Genomic DNA, 13,797 nt, shown 5'->3' with positions numbered 1-13,797 from the left:
CTGTGTGTTCTTCCCGAGATCATTTTTTCAGCCAACTGAGCAGAGCTATCAGAGAGCACAAGCAGTAGAGCATCAGTCTTGCAGCAGATCCTGTCTTCCTGAGCATCCTTGTCCTAAAAGGCAGAAATCCCAGTGGCTCTTGTAGCATCGTGGGTGCTACGTACCTTGGGAAATGATTGAGGGTCCCCAGGCTCATTGGGATACTCAGGGTCTCAGGTTTTTCTTTTTCCACTGTCAGCGTGGATGCTGAGGACCTCTCCTGGGCAGTGACATTCTCTTGGTGTGGTTCTTCTGTACGAGCATCCTCAACATGATGTCGGGTACCAGGAGTGCCCAGGTGAAAGCTGCACCCCACGGCCAGCAACCACCTGAGCCATTTGCCCACCATCATAGGCGTTCCCCAGCAAAGGAGCCACCTATGCAAGGACTTATTCCCCCAAGCATGGTGTCCAGATGCCACACATTGAAAAAATGTTGGTTGTTTCAGAGCTCAGCCTCCTCTCCCCTCCTCTGGCTCACAAAGCCATGCTGTGGAGATCCAGGCAGCAGCGGGAAGAAGTTTAATTACCAAGTGAGCAGCTGTTGGGCGACAGTCGAGTGTGCTTCTGAGAAGGTGCAGGGGATGTCTGATGACAACGCTTAACCTTAGCAGGGGAAATATGTCCCCAGCTGTAGCTGCTGGCTGATGTTCCCAAGGATGACGGTGACACCTGGGTCGGAGGTGACGGATGGTGGTGGGACAGCCGCCCCTCGACCGGGGATGCCTGGAGCCTGCCGTGATGCTGTCTGAGTGAGGGAGGCCCCGAGAGCACGGCAAAACCTTGTTGTGACGGTGACAGTACGTGCTTTTAAAAGCAGCCCTGCATACGGAGAGTGCTCGGCGGGCAAGGACAGTATGCTCAGCATGTAGATGGCCAGTCTGGTGTTTTTTTTTTTTTTGTTTGTGCTATTCCCGGTGGGTTTCTATGTGCAATGACAAGGACTTTATTTGCAGTAGCAACAAGCAAGAGTCCAGTGCTTAATTTTGGAAAGAGCTGACCCCGTGAACAAGCAACCAGCTCGATGAATTGAACACCATGCAAACAAGAGACCTGTGTATGGTCAATAGCAAGACCAGCGATGTCAGCGTGCCAGCAGTGCTGCTGTTGAGGATGCTTCTCCCAAGGCCACCACCACCAAGGCTGCTGCTTAGCCAAGGCAAAGGACTTGTTTAGATTTACAGTGGGAGCACAAAGAAAACAGAGCTGTAAGGATGTTCTTTTTTTTTTCTTTTTTTTTTTTTCCCTTGCTATTGAATTGCGATGGGCAGAGCTGCTGACACCAGCCTGCTCTGCCATGGTGTTTGCTGAAGGACACTTCAAAGTCTGCTCCCACGGTAAATTTGCTGGGACAGGGAATTCCCTGGTTTCCAGAGGCAGCTGGGGAAGGGCAGCAGGGAAAAAGCAAAATAATTACTGTCTAATACTGTGGTTTGGGTTTATTTCTTGCTGCTGAAGGTGACCCAGACCCAAGGAAAGTAAAATGATGGAGGCAATTAGAGGAAGCCTGGCTTTGAAACAACCGTTTTTTATAGCAACGGTGCTTGTAGATGTATTTGAGTAGTTCTGCTCTTAGGGATGAAAAACCAAAATACTCATAACTGGGAAGCCCAGGGAAAGGTATAAGAGCTCCTATTAAATGCTTTTCTGGAGGATCTAAAGCACATTTCGCATGCAGGTAGGCAAAGACGAACAGATGTCCAAGCAGAATAACCACGGTTGCTGCAGGCATGTGAGCACAGAATACAAGAGGAAAAAAAAAAAAAAAAGAAAAGACAAGCCTTTTATCAGTGTCCATTCGCTTCCAGATTTAAATGGTGCATTTGTAGGGTTAGTGATGGGACAAAGAAAGCCCGCCTGGGTGAAAGGGAAACTTGTAGCACTTGTCAGGGTGGCTTTCCTCTCCTTAGCACTCTGGTTGTTGCAGCTAGGACCGGCTGCATCTCTGGCACTTCCATGCTCAAGTACAGTTGGTTGGAGAAGCAGTCAAAGGGCTGCCGCCTTCAATCCCCTCATGGGCAACCTCAGAAATCCCCTCCTTGGGGTCTTGCAAGCAGCAGACAGGTAGGACTGGACCGAAGTTTTCACCAGCTGTAATGGAAACCCCACAGAGGGACTGGTTATGTTCCTGGCGCTGGATTTTGCTTTGCTCCACCGGACAGCTCAGGGTCCTGCTGGTGTTTCCCATCCTGCTGCTCCAGCCCTGCTGCTGGACACCTCATCCCTGCATTCTCTTGGAGCTCAGCTTGAGGAAATAAACTAAGATTCATCCCCTTCAGCTTGCCCTAGGCAGCAGCACGGAGGTTTTGCACGTCATTTTGTGGCAGCCGCCCCTGCCCTCCTGCCCCTGTGGCTCTGCAGGAGATGGGGCTTTTCTGTGCCGCGGCAGTGCTGACAGGGAGCAAGGGGAGCTCTGCAGCCAACCTGACATGGGCTGCTTGAGTTATCGTCAGAAGTGTGGCAATCAAAGCCTACACCGAATATTTCCTCATTCAAATCAGTGCTCCAACATTGCTTTTATTTTCCAGCCCGATGCGTCACGGGGCTTTTGTTAGAGCCTTGCCATACCCAACGGGTACAAAGGTTTCTCCATGGGCTTGATTTGCATGAACAGTTACTTGGTGTCCGTGGGCTCTGTGCTGCGGAGAGGCATTCCTCCTCCAGACCCACCCAGGTAATTGCTGGTTCCTGCGCACCCGCTGTGTGAGCACACAAAAGCCGGGGTTGGTAGAATATGGCACTTTTTTTTTCAGCAAAACTTTCTGGTGTAGAGCAAGTCTTTGACTCCGGGTCAGGCGCAATAAATCACAGCCCGAAGGACTTAAGCAGGATGTTTATAGTCGGTGGACCAGCCTTGACAAGAAGTGTTATGACTGTAGCATGCTACAGGCCACTCAGAGCAAACGCATCAGCCACCGCAGAGGATGCGAAGCCTTTTTATGGCTCCCCCGAGACTTCGAGAGGCAGGCGTTAGAAAAGGGCGCAAGAGGGAAACGTGGCGATCTGACGACAAGCTTCGGGGCAGGCCAGCGATATTTGATCCTCCAGTTCGTCACTTCAAAGAGCAGGATATAATTCCTGTTGCAATCAGGATGGAAAGGCATGTGGTCTGGACCAGCAGAGAAAAAGGTTGACTCATATTAAGTCCAACCCATTATCCAGTGTCAAGTGCTGCCTAAGATGGCTCACGCTAATTCCAGAAGTCACCTGGTGGCAGCGGGTCACCAGCTCCCTCTACAGACAATCAGGACACAGCCGGACCCCTGCAGAACCGCTACAGCAGATGCATAACAAAGAGTCCCTTTAAACCGCCACCAAGGAGCAGAATTTTCCAATAATTATCCCCCTCGCTTTCCCAATAATTATCCCACTCCTTTGTCTTCCTCCGCAGAAGGCAAGAGAGGTCTGGCCCGCTCCTCTGTCCTGGGCTGGATGAAGAAATGGCAGCGATTGCTGTCGCGTTCCCCAAGCCAGCCCCGAATGCCTCTTTTGTTTCCTTTCTGGGGAAACAAAGAGCTGTGCACAGAGCGGTGCGGGGAAAGGCGGGCGCCGACGGGCTGCAGGAAAAGTTCAGCGGCCGGGAAGCGGGTGGCTGCTGGGGACCGATGTGGCCACGCCGCTGGAAACGTCCACATGTCACCGCTGGAAACATCCACATGTCACCACGGAGGGACAGGAGCAAGGGCGAGCGCATCCACCTCCCCTTTGGCATCCCATCGCCGCCGAGCACCGGCCCCGGGCAGGCAGGCAGCGGGGTGTCCGTGCCGAAATGGGCAAAAGGAAGGGGCTAGCGAGAGCAGCACAGCGCCGGGACCCAGAAACTGCTCATTTTCCATCCTTGCCCCAGCACTGTCATTTAGCCTCTTTGTTTCAGCTTCTCCCCTCTGCGGGAGGAGGGATAATAGTATCTGGAGGAGCAAAAGATGTTTGCTTCCTAAGGGGTGTCCTTCTTCAGGAAGCTCCGCCAGGCAGAGATGCTCTCGGCTCCAAGCCCCCTTTTTCACCTGTGATGCTGGGAACTTATTGTCTGGTCAAACAGCATGATTTTTTTTTTTTTGTCCGTTTGCCAGTAATATTACATTTTTACTTTGTACCTAATGAACATTTTGTTCTCTCTTTCTTCGATTTCTCAGTATTTGTAGGTGAGAGAAGTATGTTCCCCCTGTTCCTACCCGTACGAGGCAGATCCTTCCAAAGACAATCCAAATCACAGGCAGGGGGCAGGGTATGTGTAAGAGTGGGCAAGCTGTTTGCTCCTCGCAATAATTAGAGAGTGTTTCGATGCCAAGGAAAAAGAAGAAAAGAGTTGCACCTGCCTGCAGCTCCCAGCCCCTCGGTGCCAGGGGTCCCTGCCCGCCTCTTCCCCCTGCTTGCCGTCTGGGCCATGCCGACCACCGAGGTGGTGCCAGGGGGTCAGGGAGGAGGACACTGAGCTAAACCATCCACCAGCTGGATATTCCCGACCTAGGAGAGAGCTGAACAAAAAGCCAGTAGCTTCCAAACCTGTAGCAGGGTGGAACTGTTCCCTTCTGGGCACGCCGAGAGCTCCTAGAAAAGTTTGCAGTTTCTCTACACCACGGCACACGTTTTGTCGTCAGTGTTTGCTGTCACACAGTCCCCTTTACCTACAAGTCCTGACTGAAAAAGACGCCGCTAGCACATGGCCCCAGAAGCTGAAAAACCTTTACCATCTCCCGGGCTGTCGCACTCTTTGCAACTTTGCTACCTCTCCCCAGCAATGCCTTTCAGCCAGGTCGCAGCATCGTGTTGGCCATCACGACTGCACACGTGGATGGGGTGCTCCTTGTGCCAGGCTCCCGTGCTAAGAGCCTAGGGTGCACGAAGAACAGAGCTTGTCCCCTTGCTGTGTTTGGGATGAAGGAGCTCAAACATGGGCCGCTTCAGGGATTTGGGACATGCAACGGGGAAAAGATGTGGGTGGGAACGGCGAAAGGAGGAGAAAGGGTCAGTTTGTCCTACTTCGTGGTTACTTCTACATATAGTCTCACCTTTTCTCTGTGTGTTCCTTTGTCCCAGCCAATGTGGTAGCTTATCTATAAAGAAAATAAATTGGTCTGGGACTAATGCACGTGTATCAGAGGGCACAGGATCGTAGGAAGCCTCCTTCAGTCCCCGGGGCAGTGAGCGGGTCTGAGCCAGGGGCACAGGGATCTCCGCTCCTGCCCACGTTACCTCCCGCACTTGCTGAAACGCCGTGTGAAAGAGGCTGCTCGATATTTCTGCAGAACTCATCTGACCCTGTTGCTGTCTCTGCCACTGAACTGCTTGGCGGTACTTCCTTGGAGAACTACAGCAACAAACTCAGATGCCAGGGCTTGGAGATAAGCAGCCAGCGAACACCCACTTTCCATAAAATGTACAGAAAAGAGAGGAGGGGAACAAACCAACAAAACAAAACCCAAAAACACCTGGAAGTCCCTAATGAACCTGGGTGAAGAGCAGGACAAGTAACTAACAAAACAGAATAGATTTTCAATAAGGTCACAACAAGTTCTAGCAGACAGATCCAGCAGATAGGCGAGGTGGGAGAAGAAAGAGCAAAAGCCGGAAAAGAGGATGGGAGGAAAGCAAGGGGATCGGAGCAGCCTGTCCGATGGGGAGGATGCTTCTGAAGCATTTCATTTCCTTTCTTATTATATAGGTAGCGCCAGCTCATAGCGGAGCAATAATCCGCCCAGCCTGGTAACCTACAGCCCGGTGCTGGATGTTTCTGGAGAAGGCTACTGACCTTTAAGCACTTCTTGCCCGTGGCACCCAGCACAATCCAACAATGAAACAATGACAAACATCACCGCGTTTCATTTACAGTTTTAGCCAAGCGCTAGGTATTTGTTTTGAGGTACTACAGCAGGAAATTCCACCCGGTCCTGAGCAGAAAGAAGGACCCCGTGCCATTTTGGCACCGCAAGTGCACCCCCCGTTCCTACAGTGATGTGACTTGTTTTCCCACGCTGCTGCGGTGAGTTCCTCGGGTTAACGCAAGCCCTCCTCTCCGCTCTTCCTCCTCTCACTCCCTCATTTGCCAAGCAGCCTTCGGAGATGAGGTTTACGGGGCGGGTGGGGCATTGCTCCTCTTCCCAGATTTAGGGTTCCTTAGTCCCTGCCATACAGGACGCCCCAGGTAGGAGTGGTACGCGATCCTAAAGCCTCCGACCCAGCAGCCGAACAGCTTGAGCTCTCCCGGTGCTCTCCATCACCCCCCACCCATTCCAAATCTTGTCCCTGCTCCCTCTCTCCCTCCCCACCGACAGGTCCTCGCCCCAGCCCCCTGCAGACCGGCCCCTGCCCACCGCCCCAGGGTGCAGGGTGCCCGCTCCACCACGCCCACCGAGCCCCCCGGGGCTGCAGCTCGCCCCTCCATCCCCAGCCCTCCTGCACCGCACCCCCCCTCAGGGACCAGCCCCACCACCCCACCGCCAGCCGAGCCGCAGCCCCCTCTCTCCAGCCCCTCTCTAACACCCCGAAGCGGGCCGGCACCGCTCCAGCACCGCCACCGGGACCCGCACCCGGCTCAGCACCCCTACACCCGGAGCGGGATGCCGTGCCTCTGGGGGACCGGCACCTGCTCCAGCACCCGACCCGGCCCGGTACCTCCACGTCCCCAACGGGACCGGGACCGGGACCGGCCCCATCTCCCCGTCCCACCCCGTCCCGTCCCGTTGTGGGGGGGGGGGTCCCGGGGGGTCCCTCCCGGGGCTGCCACCGGCTGCGCGGTGCTGCGCGGGGTGCGGAGCGAGCTCCCTGCCCACTCGGGCGCTCAAGGAGCCGGCAGAGCAGGAGACAAAGAAAACTGTCCGGCCGCTCCCCAAGCCCCGCTCCTCCTCCTCCATCCTCCCTCCATCCTCCTCCTCCTCCTCCTCCATCCTCCGCGCCGCGGAGCGGGGGCTTCCTTACCCGCTGCCCTCCTCCTCGATCTCGGAGATGTCGGCGAAGATGAGGAAGCCGACGAGCAGCGTGAGCAAAGCCAGCGTCCAGCCCCGGCACGGCAGCGGCATGGCTCCGGGGGCCGAGCCGTGCCGTGCCGAGCCGTGCCGTGCCCAGCCGCTCCGCGGGGTGCTGAGCGCGGCTCCGCGTCCCGGCACCGCCGCCACCGCCCCCCGGCGGGGCCGCTCCGCCCCTCGGCGCCCGCCGAGCTCCCGGCCCGCCCCGCCCGGTGCGGGGAGGGGAAGGGAAGGGAAGGGGAGGGAGGGGAAGGACGGGACCGAAGGGAGGGGGCTGCCCCCCGGAGCCCCCCGCCGCTAAAGTTGGCCGGGGGGGCTCGGGGAAGCGCCCCGCGGGGAGGCACCCCCCCCCGTGGGGTCCCCACCGATACCTCGCAGAGCCCCTGGGGGCTGGGGGGGGGTCTGCCCAAAATGGGGCTGGAGGGATGCCGGTGGGCACGTCTGTTCCTAAAGAGGGGCTTTTGGGGTCGCAAAGCACTGTGCGTATAGAGGTGCTCGGTAACGAATCGCACCTACCCCTCTCACTATGTGGTAGCAATAATTCTTTGTGTACCGTAAATGCATAAGCACACTGGCCCTGCCGTGACTCCCAAAATCGGACAGGAGTTTGAACGGGCAGACTGAATTGTGGCAGAATTCACTGAGCAGAAACCACGGGGTGCATCCCGGCCACGCTCCCGTGGGCAACCTGCGGTTTGGTACGGAGAGAAAAGGCTGCCGCCCCTCTCCAGAAAGGGAGACAAAAGTGTGTAAAAGTGGCAGCTGGGAAGAAGGAAGAAACATCAGGCCGGACAGAAGAATGGCCAAAACCAGACCAAAAGGTCCCTTTCCCTGCACCCCTATTATACGTCAGCCCAGCACCAGCTGGGGAGGAGAGGATGGCGGTGCCGAGGGCTTAGGCAGGGCCGGGCAGGAGCACCTCCACAGCCAGCCGTCATTCCTGCAGCCCGGAAAGTTGCTGAAGACCAGGATATCTGGCGATACACACGCCGCCGAGCTGGAGAGGGACGCAGCAGATTTGTAATGCAGCAGATAGAAGAAGCACAGATGTGTTGCGAGAGAGAGAGAGATACTAATTGCTTACATATTTAAAACAGCATCTTTAGTCTGAATGGGAGGCACCATTAAGCAAAACAGAGCTATTAACTGGGGCCACTTGGAAAGCTGCCATCTTCCCTTTTGTGCGTGGCTTTTTGCATCGACACAGAAGTGCGATGCTTAGGGCACGGGAGGGCTGTCGATCTCGTCCTGCGATTCCTAGCAGGGGTGCTGAGGTGCTTTGCAGTGGGGCAGAGCGTGTCCGTGTACACCGGGGTGCCTAACGTGGGTTTTGTGTGCACGCCCTCTGCGGAGGACTTTCCTCTTTATCTGGATTAAATGGGAGAAGGAGCCCGTTGCAGGAGGTTTGCTTTCCTGGGGATTGGTGAAATGCTTGTAGAAAGAGGAGACAAGCACATCACCGTCACATTTATAGGTAAAAAAATACAACACAGGTGAGTCTGGTACAATTACGCTATAGCATATATGGCACATTTACAGGCTCATATGCAGATTTTCTAATAGAGCATATTCAGGCCCCTGGAGAGAAAGTGATTTTCGGTACTGTAAGTAGCCCCATAATTTACCTTCTGCATACACCCGAGAAAACACTCCCTTTCCTTCTGTTTTATCCTTTCTGGACTCCTCTAGCTCACCATACTCTGGAGTGTCGCAGCAGTGTGACCGGCCTGAGGATGAGGAAGGTGACCTTGGTGGTGCTGGCGCTGCCATCGGGGCTTCCTGAGATGCAGGGGGGCAGAGCAGCAGTCCCCTGGGATCCGGGAGCACCACACCGCAGCTGGCATCCCGGCCTCACAAAGCCTTGAGGAGGCAGATGGAGATATCTGCTCCTGCATCTCTTTCAGCTCCGTCCCAGGTGGTGCCTCAGCCTTCTTTTGTCTGATCTTTCTGCTTCAGTTGCCAATCACGGTGGTGATGTGCAAGAACAGAAAGCCCGACGGAGGCTGAGCAAAAAAGTGGGGGATCGTTCTGTGTGCGGTGGGAGTGGGTTTGCCTGGAAGAAACCTCGCAGGAGGCAGGGATGTCCAATTTGCCGAGATGCTCCTTCTGCCGAGGAGTAGCTGGTGTTAAAAGACATGCTGGGATTTGACTCTGCTGCTGCATAAGTCGGTGGAAATGCTGCTATTAAGTGGAATGAAAAAGCCTCCTTGCAGAGTGAGCTGAGAGTTAAGCTTGATGCCCTTCACTGGGGAGCTCCGCTGTAGGGGCTTGCACAAAGAGCTCTGTGAATCCTGTACTTGGTGTCATCTGTTGCTTTATTCCTATGAAAGATGTAGGTCAGAGAGAAAGGTCATTCTTCAGCTGCTCGGGCTTCAAACGCAGGGACCAGACCCTCGGAGCGCAGCCGGGTTTTGAATGGAGAGGCAGCAAGCTATGGAGAAGAGTCAGGAAGAGCGCAGCTTGCTGAATCATGTTGTAATCAATTAACGAGGCTTTGTAACATCACTAAGTGCAACTCCGTGGTGAAAACCTGGTGATTTTGTTGCATTTTGTTGCATTGCTGACGGCCAACTTCTGCTCAGCCAGGAATCTTATGGTAGGGATAGCAAGAAATGAGTGTACCAGGTACTGGCTGCAGGCGAGTACATTTTATTCTGCATTTGCTCTGAGTCCATCTTTTCGAGCATCCTGGCCAGAATTGGTGGAGGAGGAGATAATGCATCCTAGCTTTATGCATTGCTCTTTATCCTGAAGAACTGCAAACTGCTTTGGAGCAATTGCCATAGTTCCTCAAGTATTAGTCATTCCCCTCGTTCAATCCACTGCAAATCCTCACATGATTCAACTTAAACAGGTGCATAAATGCTGCAGGATTGGGTCCATAAGCATCCGGAGCCTCAATTTTATGTCTCATTTGTAAGATGGGTTGCAGGAAGATGAGAGCAAACTGTCGAAAATAGACTGTTGTGGTAGACTAATATGTTCTGAAACAGAATAAAAGGCTATTATATCTTCTAGTTTTTAATAATTTGAGGAAATAATTCTGTATCCTGAACACTTGCAGTAAATACAAAAAGGTGTATTGAAAAAAAAAATCTTTGCGTAATGGCAAGAGTAACTGCACCAGAACAATATTGCATTTTGCAGCTTTGAAGGGAGAAAAGAAAAGAAATGGCACTTTTACATTTTCTTTTGACCTTTCAGAAATACCAGGAATATGTAATAGCCATATTCATCCAACAATAGCTCAGAGGATTCAGGGAATAAGAGTTAAACACCTAGGGACATTTACAAACAACTGACAGAGAGGTGATGAATTTAAGATGTGGATATGAAAGGCACGGATATGCAGAGAGTGCAAAAATAATACATATTTAACATGTTTTTAATCCGTCACCAAGAAAGGCAGCGGCACCTGACCAAGTGGAGGGGGGCTGGAGAAGACGACCACTGGGTCGTTCCTGTGCCACGACAGATGATGGGACTTGGAGTAGCGGGAGGTCTCGGGGGACCTTTCTCCTTCCAATTCGTGAGGCTGTAAAATGCACATAGCCTTTATCATAGCTGTCAGCCAAAGTGAACAAAGTTTACAGCCCATTTTATACAGCTAAACAGTGCTCTGACGGGATAAACAGGCATGATGGATGGGAGCCTGGACTAACCAGGGTCGCGACGTTTCATTGCCCCATTACCGTCAAGGAGCCGGCCTCCAGGTGCTTTCTCCAATGAAACTGTGGTTCCTCTGGTGGGGGGCAAGCAGCTGTCAAGGGGTGCGATGTCTTTTCCTCCCCAGTAGGTTCATCAGCAGGAGGGAAGGATGCCGATGCTGTAGGTTCAGTGCTCCCCACCTTGTTGCACAGCCCATGGCAAGGGATTGGGGATACCACTCCGACATAAAGAGTTCACAGCCCCTTTGCACGTTGATGGAGGAACACTGGTAATAACCAGGCAGCTTGCAGGCTTTATTTGCCCTTGGATAAATCTTTTCCCAGCCAGATCCCAAAGCAGCCAGGTCTGCTACTAAAGTACCTTCACCTCCCTCCTGCAGGAACGAGGAGTCTTATTAAAGGACTCCCAAATGCTGGAGAAATTAATGTGTCCTAGACGTGGGAATGTGAATGTGGCTCACTTTTAGGGCATAGCACTGAGACACAGCCCTAGCCGAGGCCTTGGGAGATGGCCTAATGTTGGTGAATCTGAATTTAGCCACATCAGAAGGGTCCAAGACTTTGTGGTCTGCTCCCTGCTGAATTGCCTCAAAAAGCATCCCCGCTCCTCATCTCATAGGCTGAAAGGAAAAGCCCTTATTTTCCTTGGATGGAGCTATAACCCTCATTGATTTTCTCTTCTCAGGGATTTTTGCCATCAGAAGGAGGAATCCAAGCCTGTCACAGTCTTTATTACCAAAGTGGTGTAGCAGCAACAAAAAAGCTTTGGTGGTTCACAAGAAAGGGCGAAGAAAATTAAACTGTATTAATTTCAAGCTCTATTAGGATTTTAAGAAAGTTAAATCAATAGAAAAGGATGGACTCAATAGGGAACGTGACCTTATTTTCCCAGTGTCTGAAGGGGAAGTGCACACAATAGAGAGACAAAAATATGCATATCTGTAAAAGCAGATCGGTTTCTTTGATGTAGAAGGAGAGAAGTTAAAAAGCTTTCATAAGCTGGCATCATTTGACTGGCATTTCAGAGAACTGTCCAAAAAAAGAGCAAAGGAAAAAAAAAAAAAACAACCAAACAAAAAACCCCAAACAAACACCACCAACAAAGAAACCCAACCTCACCCATTAGTCCATTCTATTTCTTCCTCTCCTGCAGTAAATTACAAAAAGGTGTGATCGTCCATGCAACATTTCATTAAATACAACTTACCATTGTCAGAACAAAATGTTTGATATGAAACAGAATGATCTTTCTTTCTTTTTGGTCAGATAAGCTGGTTTGGATTAATAAAAATGCCACATCACAATGATATTGACAATTTGCATGTGAAAAGCCTTCCACCTGGTAATGAAAACAATTTTTCAGTTTTGCCACCACTAGTCGCAGGAGATAACGTCTGCTGTCCTCCCCCTCACATTAACCATGCACAAAAAAATAAAATGGAAAAGGTAGAAAATGTGTGACAATCGCAAATTGCCTCTTATCTGAACCTGATGCTCAGGTACTGATATTTCCAAATGCAGCTGCCCAGCTGGCACTCTGGCTCCTCTCTTGCAGCCTGGCACCTCCCGTTTGGGAGGGCAGAGCTCAGTACGTGCCTGTGAGAAGTTTTTGTACCCTCTTAGTGGCATTTGGTGCAAAACCAACCCGTTTGCATCGCCCCTTTGTTTGAGGTTAGCGAACCGCTGGGTGGCAGTGCTGTGCGCGCACGTGTGCGCATAAAGGGTGGGGGGAACACTGTTTTGGGGAGGGGGGTCACAAACCTGGGCATGATTTGCTCCTCTTTGATACTCTGAAGGCCACCGCGGTGCCCAAAAGAAGGCAGGAAAAGAAAGAGCCGGAAGATGCTTCGGCTCTGAAGAACGTTGATTATCGCTGCGTTTCCATCAATCTGTGCGAAAACCTACAGCCAGAAGGAGCGAAGGCACAAAGTTCAATCCCAGCGCCGGCACGCCAGGCTAATGCCAGCTGTCCCAGCCCTGCCTGCGAATTTGCATTTGCAGCATTTGTCTTGCACGGTCACCAGAGAAACAAAGCAGCCCCTTGCTGACAGCCCCGAAACAGAAAAGGCACGAGCTACCTCTCCACCCCTGGCCTCCGCACTTGACCCACGTTCTTCCCACCCCGTAGAGAAGAAACGAACCCAGCGAGGCCATGTTTCCAATGACTCAGAATATGTACGCGTGCTCAGTTCAATGTGAAGCATTCACAATTCTTGCATACGACTGGCAGTGATTTGAATTCAACAAAACATTCCCCCGAGATAATTCCGAATTGATAAGTATTTCTCACTTACGATGGCAGATTTTAAGTGTCTGATAAACAGATATAGGCTTCGGATGCCAAATTCAGCCCCCATCTGGTTTTGAATTTTATCTTTTTATCTCAGTTCAAAGCTGCTAAGAAGTGGCATTTCTTTCAGGTCTCCCTCTGCAGAACACCTTCATCACTGTACTTCTGTCTGAATTTCCTGGCCCTTAAAGCACAGGTCAAATCTGAATCTAGTTTTGGCCTGCTTCAAGTTGGCAGGTTTGATTAATCTTGTCCTGTACTTGACAGAAACCCAATTACTTTCCACAACTGTGCCGCGGAGGTAAATCTACCTAGTTTGGATAAACAGTTCTACACATGAGATGAAGAAATAAGCTGTGCATGGGCACAGTGCAGATCCGCGGGGGAGGTCTCGTAAGATTAATTTGAGATAACAGACTCTGTTCCCACCTGTGAGAAGTCAGATTGAAAAAGAAGGCTGGAGAAGATGATGCGAGAATAGATAAAGAAGGACGAGGAAATCTTTATGACCTTCATTCGTGGCCATCCGAATAAAGAAGACAACGGTGCTAACCTCCCAAAAGTTCACCACCCTGGTGATCAGCACACCTGAGGAAAAAGTACAAAAGGTTTTCTTGCTTTTCCCTGACCTTCTTGCAGTCCTTGGGAAAATTTTGATCGAAAATGTTGATGCAAAACATGCAGATTACAACAGCAATTAAAACGCCCCAAAAAAAGAAGGAAAAGAAAAAAAAAAAAAAAAAAAACCTGCATACACACATGGCCCTTTGCAAATGAGAACTTTTCTGCAAGGAACACATGGGATTTAACAATATGTTCCATTTAGCAAAAATGACAAA

At 51.7% G+C, this 13,797-nt stretch overlaps 1 protein-coding gene and 1 long non-coding RNA gene across 2 annotated transcripts in view; both read right to left on the bottom strand.

The window, feature by feature from the left end:
- ST8SIA2 (ST8 alpha-N-acetyl-neuraminide alpha-2,8-sialyltransferase 2) overlaps nucleotides 1–7,166 on the bottom strand; it is a 28,679-nt gene extending 21,513 nt beyond the window's left edge. The window contains exon 1 of the mRNA XM_080551802.1: nucleotides 6,954–7,166. Coding sequence (XP_080407928.1) covers nucleotides 6,954–7,054 — 101 coding nt within the window. The 5' untranslated portion in view covers nucleotides 7,055–7,166. The remainder of the gene's footprint in view (nucleotides 1–6,953) is intronic.
- Nucleotides 611–6,940, bottom strand: LOC308176267. Its single transcript, XR_013938196.1, has 2 exons — nucleotides 5,232–6,940; nucleotides 611–5,092 (listed from the first exon to the last, which is right to left on the bottom strand). It is a non-coding gene; the product is annotated as an uncharacterized lncRNA (long non-coding RNA).
- Nucleotides 7,167–13,797: the final 6,631 nt, after the last annotated feature.

Source organism: Anser brachyrhynchus (assembly GCF_964034855.1).
Source record: "Anser brachyrhynchus genome assembly, chromosome: 11".
Lineage (NCBI taxonomy): Eukaryota > Metazoa > Chordata > Aves > Anseriformes > Anatidae > Anser > Anser brachyrhynchus.
Note: the sequence above shows the minus strand (reverse complement) of the source record. Positions and strands in the feature narration are given on the sequence as shown.